Genomic DNA, 27,899 nt, shown 5'->3' with positions numbered 1-27,899 from the left:
CGACCTCCAACCCTGGTTCCTGAGCGTGGGAGAGAGCGACCGACAGATGTCTCCCGCCCCTTCTCCTTTCAGTCCGCAGTTCATACTTGTTGCCAAATGAAAGGGGAACGGGGAAGGATACCAAGCCCCCTGGAAGAAGGCAGCCGCACAGCGTACCCTTCCCCAGCGCTCCTCATCGCCCCCCCCTCCCCATCCCTAGCCCGCACCTCCGCTCCGCGTGGGGCCCTGCAGGGCGGGCACAGCGCAGCGGCTGGGGGAGGGAGGCACTTTGACATGCACGGAGTAGGTGTCTGTCCTCGCTCTGCGTCCTTTTGCCCCCCCATTCCGGAGTGGCACCGATTAATCCCAATGGGTCTCGGTCCCTCTTCTCTCGGCCGCGTCCCCTGGCCCCCTCCAAGGCCTCTACCCCAGACTTAGCCCCCCCATCTCCCCGGGACGCAGGCCTGAGGGCCCGGAAGAAGTGAGGTGGGGTCCGGTTTTCACACTTTTATTGTAAAGCTCGGGAATAATTACACGGGTCTTCCATTGACAGCTCAGCAAACAAACCGGAAACGAACCGAACCGGAGGGGGTAGGGGCGGTGCCTGCGCATGCTCGCGGCGGGGGAGGGGGAGGTCAGAGAAAGAGAAAGACAGAAAGAGACAGAAATCATTACAAATCAACGGGATTGTGCTCGCAGCGCCAGGGATGGGGCGGGGTGGGGGAGAGTGGCGGCGGGGCGGGGGCCCTTCCCGGGAGGAGCGAGGCGGTGGGAAGTGGCACGAACCAAGAGAAACACGACCCCAGTGTGGGCACCCGACGAGCCCAAAACCCCCCTCCCCGAACCCCACCCCCCAACACACGAGAGAGACACGGCCCCCCTCCCCACTCAGATAACCCGAGGAGACACAGTCTCCCTCTCCCCACGGGCAGACACACCCGCCCGGGAACCCCATGGGCGAGACACAGTCCCCCCCTCCCAGAGAAGTCCCGCGTGGAGACGCCCCCTAAGAGACTTTCTCATGGCCAACATAAGCCTTCCCAACACCAGGAGATAGCCCACACCCAGGGAGGAAATGGCTCCAGGGGCCGGATCCCCAGGAGAGAGGTTTCCCAGAGCCTCCAGGAGAAAAGACAACTCAGAGCTGCCCAGTCTCATCCCAAAGTGCTGCAGGTCAGAGACACCCCCAGAGGAGAGATGCAGGGAGGGCCAGAAACATCCCTTCCCAGACATGCTTCAGAGATAGCCCCCTTCCCTGGGAAGAGAGATGGCCCAAGACTGACATGCCTTAAGTACTCCCAGGAACCCTGGGAGGAAAACAGGCTCCCCAGAGAGCCTGGATAGGGGGGAGACATGCTCCCATGGTCCCCAGAGGGAATACATGTCCCTCCAGAGACTCCCAAAGGGAGAGAAAGGGCCTAGGGAGCCCCCGGAGGTGAGAGATGCCCCAGAGACCCTCCCCCAGGGATGTGAGACACGCTTCAGGGACCCCAGGAGAGAAATGTCCCCATGTACCCTCCCCCTACCAAGAGACATGCTCTGAAGTAGGGAGTTGGGGACCAACTAGGTCCCCTCTAGGAAGACACTGACTGGGTCAGGCTGGGTTTGAGGGGGGGTCTCCTCTGGCCAAATGTCGCCTATTTGTACATAAAACTGTACGCGACACAAGGCATTGGGGAAGGGCTTCACAGACCTAGGACCAATAGGGGTGGTCCCCAGTGCTGTCACCCGTCCCCTGCCCACCTTTGGTTTCACCTCTCGAGTGCCCAGTTGGTGACAGACTCAGCGCCCTGACCCCAACCAGGGGGCTGGGACTCTGCCTTCGCCTGTAGGAAGGGCTCCTCCTCTGTGCTTCTCAGCCCTCCCAGCCATCTGGGCTACCCCCTTCCTTCTGGCTTCTCCATTGTGCAAAATGCTCCTCTGCCCTTCCACTCAGTGCTCGGGGGTCTCCAAGACCAGGGCAGGGTGCCCAGGCCACCAGGGGCTTCCAGGGGAGTCCATTGACTCCAGGAATGCCTCCTTTCTGGACCACCCTCTCCACCAAGCAAATGGGCCTCATACAATCTTCTTGCCAGAACCCTGACCTCCAGGACCCAGGACAGCCCTTGAGGCCACTGCCCCACCAGCTGGGCACATCATGTTACCAACTCTACCACTATTGCACCTGCCCTGTTTGTGCGGGGGGAAGGGGGCTGTCTCTTTATCAAGCCCCCAGCCCACTTGTGGGCCTCCCCCAGGGAAAGGAGCCTTTGGCCAAGCCCCAGACCTGGTTGCTGCCACCCCAGCCCACTCTACCCTCTGCCCTCAATAGAAGGGCCGTGTATGCTGAGGCTACCAGCCTAACAATGCTCTCCTTCCCAGCACTGTTACCCCAAGCCAAGTTAGGGGCAAGGAGCAGAGAATAGGGTGATTCTTCAGGCCCCTGGCTTTCCCGAGGTGGAGTGGGGTCTCCGGGGTTACAGGAGTCCAAGAGCCCAGCAGCACAGCTCCCAAAGGCACCCGACGACCCAGCAGCCTGTACTCACCCCTCCCACCCTTGGGCCGCCCCCCAAGCTTAGACTAAGTCAAGCAAGGCCATACCCTGAGTCTCCAGCCTCCCAGCCTGGGCCCCTTGGGGAGCTGGAGAGGTATGGGCCAAGGCAGTGGGGGTTTCTGGAAGGAAGAGGGACTGAGGCTTTGAGATGGCCACAGTGGGAGAGGAGGGCTCCACAGGATGCCCCTCACACCCTGGCCCCCTGAGGTGCAGAAAGGAATCCCACCTCATCATGGCTGACTGGGCTTCTCTGCCCCCCAATCTGCCCACCCCCTCCCCCAGGGGACCCCTGACCCTGGCAAAGGGAAGCCCAACTGGAAGAAGGGGGCCTGGAGCCCAGGGTGCCCTGAGGCAGCCCTTCCCACCCCCTGAGATCAAGGCAATGGTGGTTTTACAGGCTGACGGGTCAGTCATGGCAGGGGCTGGGGGGTGGGGGGCAGGGAGGGGGCAGGGTGCAGGTTCCCCCTATTAGAGGCAGCAGCCAGCCACCCCTTGAGCAAACCTTCCTGCTCCCAACTCACCCAACCAGGCCAGAGGCACAGTCATCCCACCCCTGTCCAGCTGCCCCCCACAGCCTCAGGGCCCCTCTGTGATGCTCATCTGGATGTGGGGGGGCCAGCCTGAGCAGGGATTTCCCCCCCCCAGGGCACAGCGCAACAGTTCCAAAAAAATAGAGATTTGTATTTTTAAAAAAAATTAAATAAAAGCCCAGCTCTGCTGATAGGCGAATGTTACCCCCACCCCCACCCCCACCCACCCATCGTTTCCCTGGCCTGCACCCCCATCCCACTACGGCCCCAGGGGTATTTACAACATGGAACAGTAGAGGCCTGGGGTGGGGGGCACTGCGGCAGGGAGGAGGGGGCACAGGGCAGCCTCCCCCCCCAGAGGGGTCCCCCAAGACAACACAACATCAACAAGAAAAGTTGCAAATCAGGCAGAAATGGGGACATCATTCCAAGGTCCTTATATACAGACACTGCATGACCAGCAGGGAAGGGGGCTGCCCAGATGGGATCAGGCATGGGCATGTGGCAGGCAGGTGGGCCAGCCCAGGAGCAGTATAGGAAGACAAGGCCTCCGCCCCACTCCCACCCCCATCCCCACCCCACCTTTGGTAACAAAAGCCCTTCAGGGAGCCCCTGGTGGTCAAGAGTTTCCTCTGGGAGTTCCCAGGGAGAGGGGCTCCCCAGTTCAGCCCTGAAGCAGGGCTGGAATGGGGACATCCTGTCTCCGCCCTGGTCGGCCATGTGGGAAACAATGAGTTAAAAGTGTGTTGCCCACCCTTGACTCCACCATCTGCCCCAAGTGAGGGGGGTTCTCCCTGGAAGTCGAGGGAAGGGAGCCTAGTCATTGTAGAGGAGCCCTCTTGGGCACCAGCTGGGGGGAGCCCCATAAAGGGGAAGAAAGTCTCCCAGGGGCTGGGGGATGAAGTGAGGAAAGAGGACCTGGACCCCGCTTGGGGGAATGGCCTGCGTGGTCATGAGGCCAGTACTCACCCCCACTTGGGGCCCTGGCCGGGAAGTCCACGCTGAAGGGGTCAGGAGCAGGACCCTGGAATGGGCCCAACTGGGACCCGGCCGGTGGCTGGGGAAGGGGCATGGCCACCGGCCAGAAGGGGGCTCACAGGTAGATCTCGCGCTTGGCTGTCTGGGCAGATGCCGGTGTGGCTGCAGGTGGGAAGTCCGAGGTCTGGGTCAGGGGGATTTCCTCCAAGGTGGCCGAGTCCTTGCAGGAATCATGGCTACTGTGGGAGAAGGCACTGTAGGAGGGCAGGAGGCGCACGGGGGCCGTTTTGGTGTTCCGGTCTTCCGGGGGGCTGGGGCTGCCGGCGCCCACAGGCTCCTGCCCTCCTCGGTCCTGGTAAGGCACGAAGGTGGAGAGTTTGAGGGCGCTGCTCTTGGTCCGGCGGCTGGGAGACGACTGGCCAGGCATCCAGCACGTGTCGGAGTGGCCAAACTCGCTGCACTCCTGGGTACATGTGCCCGTCATGGCCACATCAGGCAAAGGGCGCAGGTCTGCACGAGACAAGGGGGAGGACGGTCTTCAGCTCCACCCCAGGGCTTCCCACAGGCACCTACGCCCTGCCTCAGAACAGGGGTGCACGCCCCTTTTGCCCACTGACTTCGCGGGCATACACACCTGCAAATAGACACTCAGCCTCCTGCCATCCACCACAGGCTCTTCTCTCTCAGACAGTCTATCCTTAAATAGATGCGTTCCTCCATCCTCAGCCACCCTCCAGCTCTCCTATCAACACACCCACCAAATCTACCCTCAGACAGGTGCACAAACACACAATCCATCCACGCACTCCCTCATCTATCTCCAGACAGCCTTAAAGAAGCAAACCTATCCTTAGGGGGTGAGGAAACCCCCATCCTCACTTAAGGGCACAATATCTCTGTCAGCCACGCGCGCGCGTGCGCACACACACACACATACACAAACACACACACACACACGCCTATCCTCAGATAGGCATGGACACACAAATCTACACTGGGCTTCTCCATCCTCAGATGAAGGTGGGCCAATACCTTCCTTCTGAACCCCCTCAAGCCTCACCATGCTCGCAGCTATCTTGGAACCCCACCCTACCCCAGCACAGTGACCCCCTGCTTTTAAAGCCAGGGAGAGGGGATGAGCTTCTGCGTGGGGAGTTCACATAGAAGCACACACCCACACAGTCACAAGCACACTCATGCAACCCCTCCCCACCTCACTCCAGCCCCCTATGCCAACCACCACCCCTGGCCTAGCCCCGGCTCCCTGCCCAGAACCCCCATGGGAATAGGAGTTGGCCGCTTGACATCAGTAGCCGGTGTGGTTGCTGGGCAGCGGGGGTCTCCATGGGAACGGCTGGGCCATGAGCATTTCCTGTCATAGTTGCCCCTGTCCCGCCCTTGCTCAGGGACAGTACCAGGCGGTGACCCTCCCTCAGGGACATGACTGAGCAGCACTGCCTGGGGCAGGGGCTCCCCTGATACCACCCACCCTGGCCTGGCCTCCTGCCAGTGCAAGGTGAGGAGGGGACAGCTCTGTCGTTAACCCTCAAAGCACCAAGGCTCTTCAGCTCAGGGTTGGGGGACCCAAGGTGGCATAGAGCAGAGCAGGGGCACCGGGTGGGCGGGGCTGGGTGCTGGGCCAAGTCCCACAGACCCCAGACCCCAGAGCAGCTCCCACATACCTGGCACTCCGCCTCAGGGCCTGCTCCGGCCAGCCGGCTCTGCGCGGGCACAAAAAGGACGAGACGGGCATGAGATAGAGCATGGAGGGGCAGGGTGGGGTGGCAGGCACTCTGAGACCTAGGGCCTGGGATGTTACACAAGGGCCCTGTGCCTGAGGGGTGGGGAGTGGAACTTTCCATCTGCTTTGCGGGGGGCGGGGGGCAGTTTGGACTGAGGGAGGGGGCAAGACCCGAGGACAGCTCCAAGCAGGAGTCTTTCAGTCCCCAGGGGAAGCTTATTCACTCTCCCCCTCCAGAGGCTGCCATGGATGCCTTCACACACACACACACACACACACACACGCACTACACCACACAAACATTTTGAAAGCACACCCACTATCCATCCCACACTGACCTCTGCTCTGGCCCAGACCTTCCTTCTGCCAGCACCCTTCACAGCGCCCAGACAAGCCTTTCCCCTCCCCAGACCGCCCCACTCCCTTTCCTCAGCCAGACCCTCTCTGGCTCCTCCCCTCAGGGGATCATCAGACCCTTTTCTGAGCTCCTCATAGCTTCCAGGGTCCCCTCCCTTTTCTCAAGGCCCTCTGACCCCATTAAGGGACCCTCATGACCTCAAAGGTCCCTCAAGTTTCCCTCACCACTGCCTGAGGCCTCTGGCCACGGTTCTCCCCGTCCCTGTTCCCAGGAAGGTGGTATAATGTGGTGCTGAATGCAAGGTCTTTGGAGTCAGAGAAGCCTGGGTTTGAACCCCTCCCAGCTCTGTCACTTCCTGCGTATTACCTGGGGTAAGTGACTCAACCTCCGAGCCTCACATTCCTGCACTGTAAAGAGAACAGTCAAGTTCTCAGATCAGAGAGTAGTTGTGAGGATTAAATGAATACATAGCTGAAAGCACTCAGCACAGTGACCGCCGCTGAACACACAAGAGCGCAATAAATGGAGGATATTGTTAAAGTCACATCACCATTCTCAGCTTCTACCTGTGCCCGGGGTGCCCTGACCATGCTGCAGCTCCTCACCGTTCTCGGGGTGCTCCATCTCTCCTATGCTGCCATCGGGGGTGGTGCGCTCATAGTGATCCTCAGGCAGAGCCAGGGGACCGAGTCGGGGTCCCGAGGATGACTTGCTGGATGGCGTCTCAGACTCCTCCAGGCCACTGTCATAGTAACTGTGCTGGGACGGGTCCTGCAGCTCTTGGGCCTGACTGGTGGCGGAGAAGGTGACGCGGCGGTGAGGTAACTGCAGGGAGAAGGAGTGTCATCGCTGGAAGGCCAGCCTGCCCCGGGTTCGGGGGGGGGGGGCCCACCACCAGAGCCACCCCCAGCCCCAGCCAGGCCCGCCCCAGAGCTCCCGGGCCCCCAGGCCTCAGCAGCAACGGAGAAGAGGCCCAGCCCCGTAGCACAGCAGAGCCCGCAAGAAAGCGCAGACCCCAGTGGAGGACTGCCCCTTAATTCTGGGACAGCTCCCCGGAGAGCCAAGGCCACACACTGCAAGTCCCACCGCAGCACAGGCCCCAGGTTTATTATAGCCCCCAGGCCACCACAATAAGCCTAATCCGGTACAACCACTCGTCATAGCACAGCTTCCCAGTATTGGCACAGCCTTTAATTCCAGAACAGCCCACACCAGAATAGCACAATACCAGCCAACTCCCCTAATTCCAGCATAGCCTCAATCACGAGCAGGCGTCTGATTTCTAGAACAGCTTCCTTAAAGCAGTATGAACTCCTCATTCCAAAACAGCTCACCAATACCAGTACAGTTCCCTAATTGCCAAATAGCACCCCTGAACTTCAGCTGCTCACCTGTCTCATTGCTCTTTAACTTCCCATTGCCTCCATCCAAATGAGATCCCCATGTCTTTCTGATCCTCTGTTCCTACCCCTGCTGCGTGATGCTGTAGGCAGCCTCAGGACTCCCTGCTGCGTCCCCTCCCACTCGAGCCCCTTTGTCCCCACTTCATCCCCCTCCGGAGAGGCCTGGGAGTGGAAAAAGGTGGGAGGGAAGGAGGAAAGGGAGCCCGATAGCAAACCGATAACAAGGATAACAAGGATAACAAGATAACAAACCGGGGCCCCTTGGGGGTGGGGAAGCAGAACAATGGAAAGTCCCCCATCCTCCAGATCAGGAAACAGAGTATTAACTGTAGAGGGCAGGGCCCAGGAGGACCTGGGCATAGGGGGAGGGGCCTGGCATCCATCAGCAATTGGGAAGGCTGGCCTCAAAGGGAGACTCCTTCTAGGAAATAGGAAGGAGTTTCTGGGAGGCGCTGCAGCTTGGTGGAGCCAGGACTTAGAACTTGGACTGGGGGTTGGGGTAGGGGCAGTAGAACTGGGACAAGCTGCTCCCAGCCAGCAGCCCTGTGTGCCTGCCACGGGTTAACGATCCTCCCAGAAACCTGGCAGCCTCAGCTTGCACTTGGCACAACCAACAGTCACCCAAACACCCACCTGGGACTGCCACTGATTTTCCTGCCATCCACAAATTAGGAGTTGTGGAAGGTGTAGACCCAGGGCCCCTGGAAGCCTGGGGTGGGAGCAGCTCAGGCCCAGGCCCTATTGCTGCTGAGTCTCCAGGCTCCCTCCAATCCTCTAAGACTTCGCGGGTGCTTTGTCTTTACTCTAAAACCCTCAATAGGACGTTATCAAGAAGGCCAGAAGAGGGGATCCTGGGTTTGCAGACCCATCCTCCTGATACCTTCCGATCCATTACAATCTTCATTCCATTCAAGGCAGCTGGGGTGGGGGAGGTTGTCAGGACGAGGAGCTCTTAAGCTGTTGGGAAGGTGGCTCAGAAGTGCCTTCCCATCTTGGCTCCCACCTCATCTTCACGAACAGGCAACCCTTCTTGGGATCCATGTTGTGATCCAAAACACCAAAGGGTCTGGGTGATGACAGACGAGGTCCCTAAAACTGACCTGGGGCTGGGATGTGGTAAAGGAGCATCGTCCCCCTGGTCGAAGTGAACAGTCTCCAGTAAGGGTTTGTGAGGCACCGGGCAGTCTGTTGCTTCTCTTGCCAGTTTTCTCCAAGATGGTAGCCAGCAGCCCTCCCTCCCCCAAAAACCTACACCTGGTCATCTAAAGCTTCAGTCCTGCCTACTAAGCATGTCACTTGGGCCCTTTTTCCTGTGTGTTTTTTTTTTTTTTTTTTTTCCTGTAAAATGGAGGGTTGGGGCATTCTCAACCCTAAACATTCCCTATAATTCTATCACTATCAGATCTTAAAAAGCCTAGATCCAAAATCTCTCTGATGTCTCCTTCTCCTTCTCTGACTTCTGAACTTTTCCTGAAGTTCTACACATTTGCTGGGTATTTCCTATTGGCTGTCCCTACTGGCCCTTCAGATTCAACAAGTCTGAAACCAAATTCTTCTTTTTCTTCAATCAGCTTCTGCATGGGCAATGATATCGTCACTATGCCATCACCCAGACACAGAAGGATGTCTACCTGGGAATCCTCCTGCCCAACTCCTGCTCATCACGAAGAGCTGGCTCAAGTTTGACATTTTCCTTCCAGGAGCCCACTCCCATGTCCTATGCATGTTTTCCCCACACTGTGTTCCTCAAAGAAAGGGAGGGGGCACTATGGTCAAATAAATTTGGAAAACCCAGAGTTATACAAAGTTTAACAGGTCTCCCCCCTTTCTTGCAGGCTTCGCAGAGCCTTTAATAGACTAATGTGATGGTGCATCTCTTACTCCCCAAACTGACTTAATCAGGCGACCCCTCTTACAAAGCATTATAGATAACAGCAGACTCTGGAAATCACATTTCCTGATGCTTTGTGTTTGAATTCTGACTCCACCACTAACCAGTTTTCACCTCTGGAAAATGAGCATTATAATGACTTATGTCACAAAGAGTTATGAGCATCGAATGAGCTAATTCACATAAAGTGCTGAGTATGGTCCATTGCACCTTGTGTAAGGAGTAAAAAAAAAAAAAAAGAAGCACCTAGTAGCAGAAGGAATAGTGGAACCAGCTGGGAAAAGCTTCACTATGGCACTTCCCGCGCCACGTTTAAGATGCTCAATTGCCTCATCTTTTCACCCGTGTACCTCGTAGGAATATGACCATTTCCCCTCAGGGTCTAGTACCATGCTGATCACACAGTAGGAACTTGGCCTATGTGTTTTGATGATGACAATGGTGTTGTGGTTTGGTTGTGTCTGAATGTTGGGAGGAGGTGTTCAATGTGGCTCCATGGATGTGTTGGGTTGCAGCTGAGTAAGGGATAATCCCTCAGACCCTGGGAAAGAAAAAGAGATGAAGAGGCTAAAGGGATAGAAGAGCAACTTGGCGGCAGCAAGGGTGGGAACAAAAGAGAAAGAATGGTTGGTCAGGAGTTGCTGGCGGTCCCCCTAGAGATGCTTATTTGTCCAGGAGAAATGAGAAGCAACTAGATTTCACTTGCCCACGCCCCACCCCTCCAAAGCCCCCAGGAGTGTTTACTTTGGGGGTACCCCCAGGGCACTGGGGAGTTTGTGGATGGAATCAGAGTAGAGAGCTGGCGCCTTGGACCTCCTGGGAGTGTCTCAAGCCTCTTCTGTCGCCATGGAGACACGCTGCCTCTGGCCTCAGAGACTCCCCTATGACCTGAGGCCCCTCACCCAGGCTTTAGCCCCAGTGCCCCTCAGGCACAGCCAGAGACAGGGCAGACCCAGGAGAGCAAGAAGTGAGAGACGGAGAGAGAGAGAGTGAATGAGAGCCAGCAGCCCAGGACGGCCAGTGCAAGGAGCTGAAGGAGGGAAGGGAGGAGGGGCAGGACTAGGGTCCCTCAGCCTCAGTCAGAAGGGAGCACCCTAAGTGTAGGGATCCAGAGCAGGCCAATCCAAAGAACTTGAGGATTCCCTCCCCCTCCCTGGGCCCTCCCTCCCGGTAGCCCAGGCTGGTGATCATGGCGGGGACACGCAGGGCAGGGCCCAGTAATTGCTGGGCATTGAGTGATGTTGGGATGAAGGAGCTGGGAAAGGGACTTGGGAAGATCTTTTGCCCCAAGGGAAGGTGGCTGGTATAATCAAGGGCTTCTCTGCCTTCACCTGAGGTGGGCGGGCTGCATTTCACCCTCACCAGGTGCTCTGGCCCAAGCTCTGTCAGGGGCTGCTCAGTGTGAATAGATTGGAAGGGTCAAGTCCCAGCCAGTGGACAAAGGGCAGGACCTGGGTGCCTCTCACTTGAGTGCACCTGCCCTTTCTTGGTGAAGGATGTCATTCCTAGGGAGAAGGCCTCACAAACACAGAGTGAGAGGACGTGTTGCCAGATGTGGGGGTAGATGGGATGATGGTAAATGAAGATAGGGTTGGGGTACAGGGCAGGTCTAGGAAGTAGGAAGGGGCAAAGAGAAGGGATGGGGAAATTGGGTAGGGACCGAAGGACAAAGGGCCGTTTCCAGTCTCTCTCACTCCTTCTCTCAGTTCCGGGAAAATAAGAAACCAAAACTCCAAAAATAGAGAACTTTATTGTCAGGGTAAGTGTTTGGGACTGGGGAAGGGGAACCAGAGCCCAGCCCCAGGAGCCCGGGGTGGGGAAGAGGCTAACATAGCACACACAGAAGGCACGCATAGGGAGGCCCCCCTCCCTGACAGAGTTCCTACCCGGTTACCCAATAGGACCCTAGGTCTCCCTGTTTCCCTTCTAGAGAAGCACCAATGGGTGGTCTCAGCTAGAGACCCAGGTTTGGAGTATACTTCTTCTTCACTTCCCTTCCCCCTTTCTGCCTCCACCCCTTCTGCTCACCTGCCCATCAGCCCCCACTGGCAAGACCCAGCAGCTGGTCTAGTGTCTCGGGAACTGACAGTCACAGGCCTCTCCCAGTGGGGAGGGGGCAAGGAGGAGGATGCCACAGAGCACACCCTCCCTCAATTTTCACTCACCCTAACCCTCTGTGCCTGGGCAAGGCAGAAGGGTCATTACCAAGGCCCCGGCCTCCCCAGATCTTTGGTCCCACCTCCCACCACTGGCTTGGGTTGGCCCCTATGGGCTGGTGAGCCCACGGGTCTGATGCAACTGCTCTGTCACTCCCATACCTCGGTCCAGATGGCCCCATGGTAGGGGTGGGGTAGGGGCCGGGGTGTGCTGAGCCGCAAGGGCTGGCCTACCTGCTTGCTGGGGTATTTGGGGGGGTTGGTGCGGTAGCTGTAGTCGGAGTACTGCTCAGAGCCCGTGGACGTGGTGTCACCAGTGCCCACAAATGTGTTTGCGGGTGGCAGGTCCTGCACCACCTGGTGCTTCTTGGAGGCCGAGGGTGACTGGGGCTGCAGCTGGATGGAAGGCAGTGGGGAGTTAGAGCGGTAGTGGCGGCCCAGGTCAGGGCTGCCCGGTGGGTAGTTGAGGGGCAGGTGGATGCGGGGGCTGTCTCCGGGGGCATCGCTCATCAGGTTGAACTTGAGGGATTTCTGCAGCCCGGCCTCGTCCTCATCTTCTACTGGCTTCACAGGCTTCGGGGACTTGCTCTTCTTGCCCTTGCTTTTGTTTCCCTTGGAGGCTTTGCTGCTGGGCTTGGGGGCGTACAGGTCCTTGGTCTCCTTCTTACCGGCCTGGTAGCCGCTCTTGGCCTCCCGCTGCCGGCAGTAGCGCACAAGCACTGCCAGGGCAATGAGCAAGGCCACGGCCACAACACCGGCCACCACACCGAAGAGGATGTTGCCACGTTGCTTGGAGCGCTCGTATTCTGGATCCCCAGCGATGTCGATGTCCAGTGGCGTGTCCAGGCTGTGGCCCAGCAGGGTCTCCAGAAGCGTGCGGTTGGCCAGGGTCTCGTTGACATACAGGTGGACCAAGGCCGTGCCATAGCGCGGGGGCTTGCCACGGTCACTGACTTTCACCACCAGGCGGTGCAGCCCGTGGTGGCGCCGCTCAATCTCCTTCTCAAGCGTGATGGCTCCTGAGTGTGACCCGATCTGGAAGAGTCCGTAAGGGTTGCCGCCAGCGATGCTGTAGGTCAACTCAGCATTGACACCGGAGTCGATGTCCTCAGCTGTCACCTGGCTGACCGTCTCACCAAGACGCGTCTGGGGGGTCAACAGCTGGTGGGAGGTGTTGGAAGGGGCGGTGATAAAGGGCGCGTTGTCATTCTCATCCAGCACATTGATGGTGACGCCGACGTAAGCTGAGCGAGGCGGGACGCCACCGTCCACCGCCTTTAGCTGGAAGGTATAGGTGCTTTGATGCTCCCGATCAAAGCTCAGGCTGGAGAGGATGGTGCCCGTACCATTTTGGATAACAAAGTCACCATTGTCCTGCTCCACTGTGAGCTGTACCCGGGCATTGTCCCCTTTGTCCCCATCAATGACAGTCACCATGCCCACTGGACTCAGCGCCGGCATGTTCTCCATCACGGAGAAGTTGTAGCCACTCAGCATAAACTTGGGGTCATTGTCATTGCAGTCCAGCACATTGACAAGGACGGTGGCTGTGCCCTGCAGGCTGGGGCTGCCCCGGTCAGCTGCCACCACCTTTAACTCATAGCTGTCCCGTTGTTCCCGATCAAGGGATGTCTTCACCCGGATCTCTCCAGTGTCAGGCGAGATGCTGAAGAGGCCCTTGGCGGCTGGCTCAGGATCCAGAGAGTAAACCAGCTCCGCATTAGAGCCCGAGTCGGCATCGCTGGCGGTGACTTCGGCGACCACTTCACCCGGCTTGTTGTTCTCTGGGAAGGCGACCTCAGTGATGCTCTGGGTGAAGACAGGGGCGTTGTCATTGACGTCCACCACCTGAACCTTGAGCGAGTTGGTGCTGGAGAGCGGGGGGTTGCCAGAGTCCACAGCCACAATCTCTATGGTGTAGTCTTTGACCTTCTCGTAGTCAAGTGGAGTGGTGGTCTGCAGGAAGTACTTCTTTTTGCTGTCACTTCCCGTCTCACTGGCCTGGCGTAGCTGGAAGGGCACGTCATTTGCCACCACGCAGGTGACAGCTGCATTCTCTCCCTCATCTCGGTCAGATACCTGCACCAGGGCCACGGCTGTCTCCTCTGCCACGTCCTCCGAGATATTAGCCATCCCGTCTTGATGGGTCACCAACCCTATGCCCCGGATCTCAATGGTGGGGGCATTGTCGTTCATGTCCTTCACGGTCACCACCACTTGGGCACGGGCACTCTTGGCGTTGGTGCCTCGGTCCTTGGCGAGCACCGAGAAGCGCAGGGTACTTAGGTCCTCACGATCCACAGGGCCCTGCACAGTGATAAGTCCAGTGTTCTTGTCCAGTCGCAGAAGACGCCTCACCACCTCGGGCGCCTGGTGGAATGTGTAGTCGATCTCCGCGTTGGCACCTTGGTCCGAGTCATTGGCCTTCACCTACAGGGCAGGGGAGGAAAACAAGGAAAACAGGGATGGGTTAGTCCCGGGATAGCACATCAGGGGACACGTGAGCTGCCTCTGCATGAGCACGGCAGACAGAACTCATCTCATGCGGCACCCTTCCCAAAAGCAGCACATAGACTGCCCTTTTCCCAACCCCGACAAGCGGCAGATAGTACTGATCTCTCCCTGAGGAGCACAGACGCAGCCTGCGGATCCTCCCCTGTGTTACAAGCAACTAGTAGAGACGGGACGGGGCACAGTTCGACTCTGCTTACCATTCCTGTACTAGTGTGCCCAAACATGGGGATGAGGATCCAACTAGCAACTGAGGCAGCCTTTCCACCCAATTAAACTGGCCTTCAACCCTTCCGAAGGGCTGCAAAGGTGTGAGGAGTAGAAGTGGCATGTCTGCATGACATGTGTGCGTTATAATATGCATGCGTGCATATACATGTGTTCTGAGACTGGGAGTATATGTTAATGCGTGAGAAGGTAGGTGTTTGTGCACGTGTGTGTTTGTGCATGGGTGGAGACCCACAGGCCCACCTGGAGGCCACAGGTGAGGGGATTTCTTTTGAAAGCAGCCAGGTAGGGATAGGGGTCAGCAGGAGCCTCCCGGGCCACTGCTTCTCTCAAACCGGGGAAACCTGTTTCAGCAGCTTCTTCTCTCCTGGCTGGCGCTGGCTAGGCACCAACTTGAGGAATCTGGGCGGCTGAGCCTGCGGCCGAGAGGGAGGGGCTGGTGCAGGCCCCAGAGCGTGCTCGCAGCGGGCTGGGATCCCAGCATCAAACAATGAACTGTCTGTCCCTTTGCAGTGGGCACGCCCTCCCACGCCAACGCCGACGCACACTCAGCCCAAGTCTATACAAACACGGGTGGTGATGGGGCAGCAGGAACCTGGTGGGAATGGCCACGAGGTACCGCTGGTCAGGGAGAAACAGAGGGTTGGAATTATGTCACAGTCAGGCAGAATGTGCTGGCAGTAGGGGTGGGTGTATGGGGGGAAACGGGGAGGACAGGACAGCTATAACTTGGCAGAATCTCTGAGGAGCACTGCAGAAGAGTCCTGGGTTTAAATCCCAGCTCTACCACTTCCCAACTATGTGACCTTAGGCCAATTACTCAATCACCCCAAGCCTCAGTCTACAAATGTATAAAATGGGATAATAATAGAACCTATTTCACAGGGCTGTGGTGAGAATTAAATAATACTTGTAAAAATGCCTAACACTGCCTGGTACGTGGCAAGTGCTCCCTAAATAGCATTTATACCTCTTTTCATCTGCCCATCCACCTGTCCATCTCAGTGCTAAATCAGTGCTAACACAGTGCTGGGCACTGCATCTAGTGGGGTCTCAAACCACTGCTAGTCTTCTCTCCTTCCTGTCGGGCACCAGGACCTTTTCGACGGTGGAGACACCTGGGCAGGGCATCCCAGCTATCCCCGGCCCTGTTTACCCCTGTGAGAGCCAAACTCTGTTTCTTCTCATCACTCGCCCTGCCCCCAGTCTATCTCTCTGTCACCTACCTTTTTGTTAGGATTCCCACTTCTCCCTGTCTCTAGACTGGTCACCCGGCTTCTTATCTACCTCTCCTGCCATCTTACCTCCCCTTGTCTCTGTGACTCTTCACTTCTGTCCCCGTTGCCCTCCCAGCCTTGCTCAGCAATTTCTGCCCCTTTCCCATCCTCTCTTTTCTGCCCCTTCTCGAGCCCCGTCTCTGCCCCACTCTCCTGCTTCGGCCCACTGGAAGGGGTACAGCTATTACACGCACAGGCTTTGAAGCCAGACTGTTGGACATAGCCAGAGTGGGATGTGAACACATCAGCTGCGTGAGATCAGGCAGGTTTCCAAATCTCTGTGGGCTCAGTTTCCCATCGGTGAAATGGGGATAATGCTTACCTTGTACTGTGAGGACTCCATGACATAATATACATAATGTGTTCAGAACAGTGCCTGGCACCCAGGCTGTTATTATTCACCATCTCCGACTGTCTGTCTCCCTTTTCTTCCTCAGACTCTCTTCTACATGTTCAAGTCCACCAGCCTCTAAAAAAAAGGCTAACACTCCTCCCCATGCCCCGCTTCAGTTTAAGGACACAGAAGGAAGGGCTTCCCAGGACCATAACGGTGTGCAGGGCAGGCCGAGCCCTCCTCAGCTCCCTCACTTCAAAGACAGACAGCTCCAGCCCAGGGGGAAGGAGAAAGGAGCTGGGGCTGGCAGGAGGCCAGGGCTGAGATGACAGCGGGAGATACGCCCACCTGTCTGCGGGGACGCTTTCTTTGCTCCCTCCCTGGCCCTGGCCCCACCAAGCTGCCCAGCCCCTGGGGCAGTTCCCATGGAGAGGGGTGCTGAGAACTTCAGCAGAGGCAACCGACCCCGCACTGTGCCAAGCACCCCATACTCATGAGCACCCTGTGCCTAGGGAAGGAAGCTGGTGTGCAGACAGACATCTGAATGCAGTTTTCTAGAACTCTGCGGACTCACTTGGTGAAAATAATCTCATCTGACTGTCAGGGAGAGGCAAAGAAAGGCTCTGTCCTCTAGCTTCGGGAAAATCTCATCTGGCTAAAGGGCGCTGGTTGGGAAGATATTCTCATCTCTGGAGAGACTGTTCTTGCTCCAACTTGGCTCGCCTGGCTAGGGAGGAGGGTATCACTTGACTTGGGAGGGGGTTTCACTTCTCCGAAGTTTCTCCAACTTGAGTCTGCTTCGGGGAGGGGGGGACTGCTGTTCCTGTGCTATGTCACTCTTACGAAGTAGCCTTTTTTTTTTTTTTTTAAGATTTTATTTATTTATTTGAAAGTGAGCGAGAGAGAGCGTATGAACATGGGTGGGGAGGGTGGGCAGAGGGAGAGGGAGAAGCAGGCTCCCTGCCGAGCAGGGAGCCCAACACGGGGCTCAGTCCCAGGACCCTGGGATCATGACCCGAGCTGAAGGCAGACGCTTAACCCACTGAGCCACGCGGGCGCCCCTGTACTAAGTAGCTTGATAGAGGAAAGTAATATCACCTGCTGGGATAGGAAGGTCTCGCCGGTTGGGGGCTGGGGAGAAGAGCTCTTGCCACAGTATCCTGGCAGTTTACCCCTAAGTGAAGGGCACTCTCACCAGGTGGGGCTGAGCTCCCGTTTCTAAAGGTGGGAACCCTGACAGTTAGATGGAGGGACCTCTCACCTGGATGACCGAGTGGCCGATGGGGCTATTCTCGGACAGTTCAGCCTCGTAGGAGGGCCGCTCGAACTTGGGGGCGTTGTCATTGGTGTCAAGCACAGTGACTCGCAGCAGGGCACTGCTGGCACGTGGGGGGCTGCCACCGTCCTGCACCTTGATGGTGAGGTCATAGGAATCCCAGCGCTCCCGGTCCAGGTTGCCCATCACGATGAGCTGTGGCTGCTTCCCCTCCTGGTCCTCTGCCACCTGAAGCCCAAATAGCTCCTGGGCCTCGGGCCCGGCCTGCAGCTCATAGGATGCCACACCGTTGGGGCCAGCATCGCGGTCAGAAGCCACCGGGATGGGGAAGAGGGAGCCGATGTTGGTGTTCTCAGGGATGGGTAGCGTGATGACGGGCGAGGCGAAGTTGGGCGTGTTGTCATTGATGTCCTGTACCTCTATCTGGCCCTCTAACAGCCGGGGACTGCCGTTCTGCACCAGGTCTGTAATAGACACCTCAAACTCCAGGATGCAAGGCTCACCAGGGAGCTGGTTCTGGCATTCCCGGAGCCCCTCGCGGTCGATAGACGTCTCAGTGGTGAAGATGTCTCCCGTCTTGCCGTCCACCCGCAGGTATGGGGCGCCCACCTCTAGTTTGTACAGGTGGCCCACATCTGGAAAACCGTAGTCAGCTGCGAGGCTCCCGATGAGGGTGTTGGGGGGCTGCTCCTCCAGCACCTTGTACACCACCCGAGTGGCCTGGCCTGGGGATGCCGCCAGCAGAAGCAGCAGCACCAGCAGCAAGGGGGGCAGCAGCACCCGTTGTCCCCCGGGACCTGGGCTGGGCCTCAGCGGCCCCATCCTGGCAGGCTCTAGAATCAGGAGGGCTGCAAGGAGAAGAGGCAAAACAGGAGGTCAGCTGGGAAAAGGGACCTGGCCCTGAGGGTTGCCCAAGCCAGGCCCTGACTCTCCCCCTGCCATCTATACGCTATCCCATGAAGACAGCTCAGCCCCAGCCCAGAACCCTGATGCCAGAACCCAGAACCCTGAGTTTCACCCCCACAGCTGGGTGTAGCAGCAGCGTCTGCCGTCTGCCCCAGCTGGAGGAGCCGGTAAGGGCCTGGAACAGGTCTAGAGCAGCTCCCGCCCACGGAATGCCCTAACCCTCCTAACAGTCCCTCCTCCCTGCTCTCTCTTCTGTGCTTTGCCCAACACCTCCTTCTCACCAGCACCCTGCCTTAGTCACCCATGGTAATTACCCTGATACTGAGATACGGAGAGACAGCAAGTGGAAGGGTAAGCCCTGAAGCACCCCCCATATACATGGTAGGAAGGAGACACAGGCACCCCTTATGTTCCCTGGACCCCACACTGAGGGCCACTCAGGATGGCTGGAGGGAGCGGGAAGATGTCTCGTTTCTCTTCCTTCTGAGATGCCAGTCAGTATATGCGTATGAGATACGACACGTCAAGTCCCTCTTTCCTGACAGTAATCACCCAGAGTGCCCAATGCCCCCATCCCCATGAAGGGCCAGCTTAAACTAGGCACCCATCAAGGCTTGGAAACAGCTAGAGCTGAAGAGTAGGAGCTAGCCACCCACCTCCCCCCAAACACATACTGCCCCCGGCTCGGTTCCCAGGCCTCCTCCTCCCTTCCTCCCGATGTTTCCACTGGGAGGAGGGGAGACACTGACAGGTGTGTGGCAGAAGAGTGTAGAGGTCAAGATTGGGATCAGGACTGTGGTCAGGGCTGACTAGCCCTGGAATTGGCATTGGGAGCTGCCCTGGCCTGTCCTTAGCAACTGCGAGCCCAGCAGGTCTAACTGGGACAGAGCTGCCAATGCCACCACCAGCCTGTTCCTGACCACTCCCCTCCAGGCTCGGCTCCCAGTCTCTCAGTAAACATCTGGCTCCTATTTGACCCCTCTCCCCACAAACATCTGGCCCCTATTTCATACCTGGCCCCTCCCCCTTTGACGGGTCCAGTCCCATCTCTGACCTGCTTCTCCGTCCCCACCCCCAAATCCTTCCAACTGGAGTGCTGTATGCCATAGGCAACTACGAGCTGCACACTCATCACCCCAATAACCCACTTCCACCCATCTCCCCCCTTACCAGCTTTGAGGCTATGCATTTGCAGACCCCAGCCAGACCTGCTACTGTCCCAGTCTTGACCCCTTCCTTCTCTCCAACAAAACCATGGCCAGCCCCTCTATTCAAATCCAAAGTCAGGCCCTGCATTTTCAGCAGAGGGCTCAGGCTCACTCTCCTTTCCCCATCTCCCCACTTGCATCTGAAATACCTGCCCCCCCCCCCACCTGGAAATCCTACCCATCCTTGTCATAGACCACACCTACCCCACTGAAGGCAGGCTCTGGTCCCCCAGGAAGGCTTCCCAGGCCTCTCCAGCCCACGGTGACCTCTCCTTTCTCCAACTCACAGCCACTATTGTCTGCCCCAATCCCAAGGCAATGAATCACTGAGCTGCCCGGACCCCGCCCACCTGCCTGTGTCGTTCAGCCCCAGTACTGTGCACCTATTCCTGTGTTCTCTGGCTCCCCAGCCAAATGCCAGACTTCCTGAAGGTAGGGCCAGACTCCCTACACTCGTTCCCCTGCCCCGACCCACGCATGTTCACAGAGCTGGGCACCACGCATTCAACAACTGTTTACTGTGCACTTACAATGTGCGAGGCTCTGTCCTGGGCACTGGGACACAGCAGCATACAAGATAGACTCAATCTGCTATCGTGGAGCTCACAACAGCTCAAACTCAATGACCGTTTGTCATTTTTGTTTGGTTGTAATCATTTGGCACATGTACGGAATCAGGGTGGAGGAGACATCAGACAGTCTGAGGAGAACCCCAACTATCCATTTCCTGGGTGCTGAGCAGGAGAAAAATGGTTTAGGGCCTCAGTTTCCTTATCTGTAAAATGGGAATAACACCACCTATTTCCTAGGGAGTTTGAGATCATGTGGGCTAAATGCCTAGCACACACATGAAGTACTCAACAAATGCTCCCTTACAGCACTTACAATTGTAGTTATGTAGCTGTTATATGAGAAATCATTTGTCAATTGTCTTTCCTACAAGACTGAGCAGAGAAGAGAGCCTCTGCTTTGTTTGCTCCTACATCCTCAGGACCCTGCCCTGGATTTGGCATACAGTAGGCACTCAGTAAGAGCTCCTGAAGGACTACTTTAGCTCCCAGGTTTAGCCTATCCTGGCACTTTCTGGGTGGTCACTGCTTATTTCCTTGCCTAATTCCCTTACTCCATCAAGAACCTATTGGTGTCAAATTTAATCCTTCTCTGTTTAGGTCCATAGTAGACTCTCGGCAAATGCTCAGTGAATGCAGATTCCTTACAGAAGTCAAACACTTCACTTCCTTCACGTAGCACTCCCAAACCGCACCTCCTCCCTGGTCACTCCTTGGCAGTAAAGTGCTCAACGTATATGAGGCTATTATCAGATTAGTGTGTGTGCTTGTTCCTAGTTGCAATCTTAACTCTTTAAAGGAAGGAGGATCCTTCCCTCTAGCCACTTCCCATCTACCTGCATGGACCTGGCACAAGGCTCATCTTACTTTCAAGCTCCAACCCAAACACCCCCAGAGGACTGTCTCCAGAGAACCTCATTCCCTTCTAGGTACCTTAGCCTGCTTTCCCCCCATGGCACACACACAGTGGATCATTCTGCACACCAATTCCACGCATAAGTCTTGGCAGGGTGGGGGTTGTATGGGAATTACCCTAAACCTGACACAGAGGAGAAATAAGGCAGTGACTGCTTGCCTCACTCACTCTTCAGAACAGGGATTCCTAACCTTTTTAGATCACAGCCCCCTTCATGAATTTTATGAAACTATGGGGCAGATTTTTCCAAGAAAAATGAATGCTCACAAATTTTGGCTATAAATTCAGAGGTCTGTGGTCTGACAGAGTCAGGGTGACTTTGATTTGTAGCAGCTCGAAGAGCTACAGATTAAGCCCGTCCTTCCCCCTCTCAGGGTCAAAACCCAGGGCTCTGATCCCTCAGGCCTCACAGGCAGCATAGACACTGGAAGCCCCCCCCCCCCCATACATATTCTTTTTCTGTCTCACTCATTCACCCTGTCACCCTTAGAAGATCCCTGACCTCCAGCCAGCAGAGAAATCAGGAAAGGTATTATGGTATACAACCTCAGAGTTGGAAAGGGAACCACAGAGAAATATCCAAGGCCAGGAAGGTATGGGGAAAAGGGTGTTTCTGGGAGGTAGGAATTTAGGGGAACATGGGTTTGGAGGGGTGGCTACCCAGAGTGAAGGCAAGAGTTGAAGATGGTTTAAGGCCCATGAAGCACCTGGAACATTCCTTTAAAATGAGTATCATCTGCCCCCCCCACCCGGAATTCTGATTCTGGGGGAGGGACCTGGAGAAACCCCCAGGCAGTAGGGTGGAGGAAACAGGATGCACTATGAGGGAAAGACTACCTCGGAAACGTACTAGGTCCTTGGAGTTGAGAAAGAAGTGCAAATTCTGTCATCTTTGCCATCATCATCACTGCGGTTGTCGTCATCATCCCAGCTAACACTCCCTGAGGTCTTACTGCGTTTACATACATTATCCCATCTAATCCTCCCCACCCTCCCAGACAGGTAGTTTATTATCACACTGCCTCCCATCGTACAGATGATCAAACTGAGGCTAAGAAAGAACCACGAACTGTCTCAGGTCACAGAAGTAGTAAGCAGAGTCAAGATTTGAGAAATAAGAATGCCTCTTCACATCCCAGTCTGGGGAAAAGGCTGGATGGGGGGTGGGGGGGGAAGGAAAATCCACAGAAGTCTCAGAGGCTAGAATATGTTGGCTGAGTAGCCCCCCCCAACCCCACCCCATCCCTGGGCTGCCAAACTTGCCTGGCAAGGAAAGAAAGAGAGAGGGCTTAGGGTTCAAGGCCTGAACAACCCCAAGCCTCCCAGCCTGAAGCTGTCCCCTCCCCTCACCCAGAGGCCCTGGGGATGCAGGGACAGAGTCAGAGGGGCCAGGAGCAGCAGTGAGGCAGCCCTTCCTCACCCCTGCCCCCACCATCCCTGAACTTTGCCCAGGTATGGTTGGTTATGGAGAGTCATTAGTCCCAGGTGGCAGCTTCTGAAGCCATTAGCTCCTTATCTGCCCTTGCTGCCTTCCTGGCAAGGGTGTCCCCACCTCTGCCCAGTGACATAGGCACCCAGGACCCTGAGAAGCAGAGCTGCAGGGCGAACCGTGACTCATTCTTCTCAGGCCTGAGGAGAGCAGTGAGGTATGAGGGGGCAGAGTCCAGGGAAGCCCAAGGAAACCGCCATCTGTGTCCACACGTTGGGGGGGGGGGGAGGATAGCAGTGAGGGTTCACCTGGAGCCTTCATTTCCAGCCCACCTCAGGGACCAGGGTCCACTTTCTGCTGAATGCTAAAACACCCGGAGGCAGCCATCTGTGTCCCATTGACCAAGTCAGCTCTGACCCCCCAGCCTTACCCCTGCACTCTTACGCGGCAGCCACTGCCACTGTGGGCACAAAAACCAAAGGACAAAGCCAACCTCTGGGAGAGTAGGGTAGGCCTTAGCAGGGCTGTGTGGGGCGGGGCTGTTCAGAGGCTTCCCACAGTGAGCAAGTGCCCAGCCCTTGGCTCCTCTCCCCTCTCTCTCACAACCCTGTATTAGCCTCTGCAGGGCTTCCAGGCACCTGCATTCTGGAGTCAGAATGTTGGGGTTCAAACCCTTGCTCCACCACTTCCTAGCCATGTGGCCTTGGCCGGGTGACTTCACCTCTCTGAACCTATTTCCATATCGTGAAATGGAAATAACCAATTCTGGCTCTTGGAAGTTATTTGGGAGATGAGATCTGTGGCATTCAGGTCTATTATATTGTGAAGGACCAGTATACGTATAAAATAACTGAACAGAGCATTTTATTTCCAGCACCAGGCACACAGTAGGTGCTCCTCTGTTCAGTAAACAAACGAACCCATCCCCTGCTCGTTGGGAAGACCTAGGAAGACAAGGTTGGCGTAGATCTCACCACTATACTGCATCCTCACCACCCACTACGGGCCCTGGCAGATACAGCTAGCAGGTGCTCAATACATTGTGGAAAGAATCTCACTCTGCAGCACCAGCTATCCTTGCTCATGGTCGGCGGGGGGGGGGGGGCTACCATATCAGAAGGGCCTCCTCCATCTCCTACCCCCACCCCCAGGCCCTCTCCCATGCTTCCACCCCTCTCCTCCCATCTCTCTCTAGCCCAGATCCCCTGACCAAGTAGCCACAGCAGCAGCCCCTCCGCCAGGAAGATGCCAGACCAGCAAGACACCCTCTTCCAGCTGAAGTCCTTCTGGGAACTGGCTTGGGGCAGAGAGGGGAAACTAAAAGCTGCCAGAACTGAAACCAGATCTGCTCCCCTACTACATTACCCCTGCCTGTCTCTGGAGGCCCCTCTCACTCCTCTTCCCTGATTCCGTTCCACGCCCTGGTCTAATTGTAATTACAGATTTCAATCCTCCTAGACCTCCCCATCAAGCAAGTAGCCCCCACCTCTAGGCTGTCACAAACACCTTCTGAGCGCCCTCTTTCCTGGCAGCTACCGAAGGTTGGCTCAGAGCGGGTAATGGAAGGCTCCCTCCGTCTTCCGGCACGATGTCCTGGACTCCGTCGCCGCCCCGGCGGTCCCCTGTCTGCACCGCTGTGGTCAGCGGGTGCTCCCCGCACACACCCAGAGCGCGGGCGTCTCCTCCCAGAGGACGCAGCAGTGTGTGTGTGGCGGGGGGGACGGCTGTTCCTCCACCCTCCTCGGACTCGGGCGGCCCCACCCCCACCCCAGCGACACAGGGCCTCCGGGAGCTCAAGGCGAGGCGGGGGCGCGGTGAGAACGTGCCTCGGCCAGTGGGCCCCTTCCGCCCCCTGCCCCAAGGGCCGCCACGGGGAATCCCTCCTCCTCCGCATCTCGGCCCTCTGCCTAGGGTCCCCAGCAAGCGGGCGTCGGCGGGAGCCGAGCAGCGGGCGCCAGGAGGGGGCGGGGAGGGAGCCGGAGCCGGAATCACAAAGCGTGGCGAGCCAGGCCGGGTGGGGACATTCTCCTGAAACGGACCCTCTCACGGCTGGCAGAAAGGGGTCTTTGCCCCGCGCTCAATCCTCAAAGACCTCAACGCTACACCGAATATTTCCAGCTAGAAAAAACAGTCGCCAATCACTGCTGGGGAAACTGAGGCCAGAAGTCTGGGCTCCCGAGGGTAGCTGAGTCCATCTCGCCTACCAGTTCTGCTCCTGCGCGTGCCGCGATCTCCCCTCGGGCCCCAGGGCCTTGCCCGCGCACCCGACTCTGGCCTGCAGCCGGCACCCGGCAGAAAGGGCGTCCAGGTGTGAGAGGGACACAGGTGTGCGGGACCCAGGTGTGCTGGGGACCCAGGTGGCTCGCAGAACGCAGCTAAACGGCCCGAAGGGGGTCACAAACACCGCCCCAGGCTTGCACCCTCTGCAAAGGGACCTAGGGCCTTGAAGCCCAGGGGAGCCGGGATGGCGCGGCCTGCCAGTCCAGCCTGTTCCGGGAATACCCGGCCGGCCCGGCCCCGGAGTGGGGGTGGGGGAGACGCAGGCGGGGAAGCCGGTCCGGCCAGCCCCTAGGGTTCCCGCGGTGCTGATAGTCACAATAACAATGTCGTGATTAAGATGAAGGGACGCTAGGGGCTCGCCGGACCGCCCCTCGGCTTCCCCGGACGGAATCTGGCCTCCGAGGCAGAGAGAGACTGAGTGTGTGTGTTTGTGTGTATAGGCTGCAGGTGTAACGTGACACTGTTGGTGCAAGGTGTGTGTGACACCCCGTGTTAAGCTGTGTGAAGCAGTGGATTCTGTGTTGGCGCCCGTGAGGCGCCGCTGTAGGTTCTACTTTCTGTGTTAGGGTGTGTGCCGTCAAGGCGTGTGCTGAGACACTGGGGTTGTGTTTCTGTGGGTGCAGTCGAGGGGGGCAAGCGAGACCTGTGCTGTGCATCTGTGCTCTGGCCAAGGAGTGGGTAACATAATTTACGTTAGGGTGTGTTCCTTAAAGGAATATGTACGTGCGAGGTTAGGTTTTGAGTGTTCATTTGCGAACTGTGGCCGCGACACTCGTCCATGAGGGCACGGGATTGTGTTTGTGTGCTCATGTCGCCGAATGTCACACCCGGTTGTGTTCTGTTGCTGTTATGGCCACGGGCTGTGTGTCGGTGCTGCCGAGCGTGCAGACGCTGAAGCGGATGGTGAGCTAGTGACGGTACCCCAGTGGGCGCTGGTGTGCGGGAGGTATGTGTGTGCGCACGTATGTACGGCTGTATGTATGCGTGTACATATGTCCGTGGTCTGGCCCTCCGGGTGCCCGCGGGGAGCTGGAAGCGCCCGAGTGATCCGAGCTGGTCGCCCAACAAGTGTGTGTGTACGCTGTGTATGAGGGTCCTTGCCTGCTTCGTCCTCGGGGAGCCCCCTCCACCTCAAACTGGGGGCTGCGCGCTTCCCCCAACCACCTCCATTCGGCGCGCTCCTAGAGTCCCCTTATTCCCCGCGGCTCCAAACGCGCAGGGGTGCGGGACGCCGAGGCAGAGGTCCGGGTCAGCAGCCCCTCTCCTCGCTCCGCTTCTCGCCGCGGACTTTGGAGGCCGGGATGACCCGACCTCAACCCCCGGTCCGAGCTCCCAGCCACCCCCACCTCAGCCCCGGCGCGCGGAGCACCGCCTGGGCCCCCGTGGCCTCGCTCGACTGAGCGCCCCTCCCTCAGCTCCCGCCGGCTATGGCCGCTCCCGACCGGGAGCCGCCGCCGCTGCCTCCACCGCCACCGGATCCTTACCCGCCTCGGGGCAGCGCCGGCCGCCGGCCCTGCTGTCCATGAGCCGCCACCGGCCCCGGCCCGGGCTGCGGCTCGGCACGGCTCGGGCTGGCGCTGCGGTTCAGGCTCCGGCTCCGGCTGGCTCTGGGCACAGCAGCCCCGGCGGCTTCGCGTCCGCGCCGCGCTCCCGCTCCCCGAGTGTGTGAGGCGGCGGCGGCGGCAGCGGCGGCGGCGGCGGCGGCGGAGCCAGCAGCGAGCGGAGCGCACAGCCCGGCCCGCCCCCTCCCTCCCCCCTCCCTCCTGGCCCGCCTGCCCTCCTCCCTCCCGCCTCCCCGCCCTCCCCCCACCCTCCCGGCCGGGAGGTGGAGCTCGGGACCGCTCTGGTCCCTCTGGGAGGGGACCCCGAGCACCGCTCCCCAAAGCCACGACCCCCCTTCGCTATCCCCTCACTCCCCGGGACCCGGATACACGGGCCGTCCCCCTCCCTGGGTCTTCACCTTGCACTTATCCCACCCGAGCCTCCATCTGGAACCCTCCTGAATTCCGTTCCTAACCTCACTCAAACACCTGTCCCCTACCCTGCCTCTTGGGAAGTCGGGCAGGGGAAATGTCTTCCCCTGTGCCTTCTTCCCTGGAGGGCATCTGCTTCTCCACATCCACCTTCTTCCCGCGCAGACCCCCAGATCACCCCGTGTGGCCCTCCCTCCCCACTGCGCTCCGGGGAAGTCCACCCCTCCCCCTCTGGCCGAAGCCGCAGAGCGGTCAGCCTCGGTGGCCGCAGCAAGCCGTGGGGGTGGGGCTGTGGAGGGGACCTTGGGAGGAGGAGGGTAATGGGACTCGGGGGCTCCTCTAGAATGAGGATGGGGGAAATATACAAGAGTGAGAATGAGGTGACACGCCAGAGCTCGGGCTTTTCGAGGGTCCCCCTGTCACCTGCCCTCAGGGCGGGATGGAGCTGTGGCCCCCCCACATTTACCAGTGACATACACACATTCACAGACTCATACGGGTCCCTGCCCCACGAGGCCGCGCAGTGTCACGGCCTGTGTCACACGCCCTCACAGTGCCACACGCTCCCTGTCACACTCACACTCACCGAGTCACACACGGTGTCACACGCAGTGTCTTACACACTCCGATTCTCAGTTTCTCCAGCTCAGCTCTGGCTCTCTGGCGCCATCTAGAGGCCTCTGAGCAGCTTGGGAACTCCCTTTCCTGCGCTCAGGGTTTGGTACCCCAGGCTCCAAAGTGCCCCACTTCCATATGACCCCCTGCCTTTTACCACATATAGGCCTAGCCAGGGTGTTCTAGGACGGAAGAATGAGGAAGGCTATCCCTGGCAAGGCCTGGCACTGGGTTTGGAAAGGCCTATTACGGGATGACTGGTTGCTGGGCCTCTATTTGTCATAGCCTCTGTCTCTTTCCTGTCCTCCCCCATTTTCCCATCCCTACCACTCTTTCATTCCCTCTTTCCTTTTTCTCCCCTACCCCCCACCTCTCTGTGGAACACTCTTCAGGGTAAGGTGGGATCTCTGGCCAGCTAAGGGGGCAAGCAAGGACTGCCCAAGATCTCTTACAGAGCAGCCCCCCTCAGCCAGCCTCCCTTTCTGACCTGGGCCTTGTTCTAGTCCCTACTCCCAGCCCTCAACCCCAGGAGCCCAGGTGGGAGGCTCTGGATGGGAGATGGGGTGCGCTAGTGAAAGGAGGATCCGTCTTGTAAGTGGCTTCTGGATCTCTGTCCCCTGCAAAACTCACACTCTCCTCATCATTGAGCACAGCTCCAAGGAAGAAATCAGTGGCCCAGGGAGAAGAAATCTTCCACAGAGGAGCGGCCCCATCCTCCCTGCCCCCAGCATGTGCCCACTGCCCACTGCAGCAAACCCTCCCCAGTCGGCTTGCTTGGAGCCATTCAAAGGCTCCTCTGTTCTCATTC

The 27,899-nt window shown here is 57.9% G+C and overlaps 1 protein-coding gene across 4 annotated transcripts; it reads right to left on the bottom strand.

The window, feature by feature from the left end:
* Nucleotides 1-414: 414 nt before the first annotated feature.
* Nucleotides 415-26,203, bottom strand: PCDH1 (protocadherin 1). 4 transcript variants are annotated; one of them, XM_032404495.1, is made up of 6 exons: nucleotides 25,988-26,202; nucleotides 17,181-18,043; nucleotides 11,804-13,999; nucleotides 6,725-6,944; nucleotides 5,703-5,741; nucleotides 4,460-4,530 (listed from the first exon to the last, which is right to left on the bottom strand). In XM_032404495.1, exons 1-5 carry the CDS (start codon nucleotides 26,025-26,027, stop codon nucleotides 5,716-5,718), a joined length of 3,345 nt encoding a protein of 1,114 aa, XP_032260386.1. In that variant the 5' UTR covers nucleotides 26,028-26,202; the 3' UTR covers nucleotides 4,460-4,530; nucleotides 5,703-5,715. The 4 variants fall into 4 exon arrangements, with proteins under 4 accessions (XP_032260385.1, XP_032260383.1, XP_032260382.1 ...); XM_032404494.1 differs by lacking the exons at nucleotides 5,703-5,741; nucleotides 25,988-26,202 and adding an exon at nucleotides 24,428-25,783 and having other exon boundaries at nucleotides 415-4,530; XM_032404492.1 differs by lacking the exons at nucleotides 5,703-5,741; nucleotides 25,988-26,202 and adding an exon at nucleotides 23,710-24,197 and having other exon boundaries at nucleotides 415-4,530.
* Nucleotides 26,204-27,899: the final 1,696 nt, after the last annotated feature.

This window comes from Phoca vitulina, unplaced genomic scaffold (genome assembly GCF_004348235.1).
Source record: "Phoca vitulina isolate PV1807 unplaced genomic scaffold, GSC_HSeal_1.0 scaffold6, whole genome shotgun sequence".
NCBI lineage: Eukaryota > Metazoa > Chordata > Mammalia > Carnivora > Phocidae > Phoca > Phoca vitulina.
Note: the sequence above shows the minus strand (reverse complement) of the source record. Positions and strands in the feature narration are given on the sequence as shown.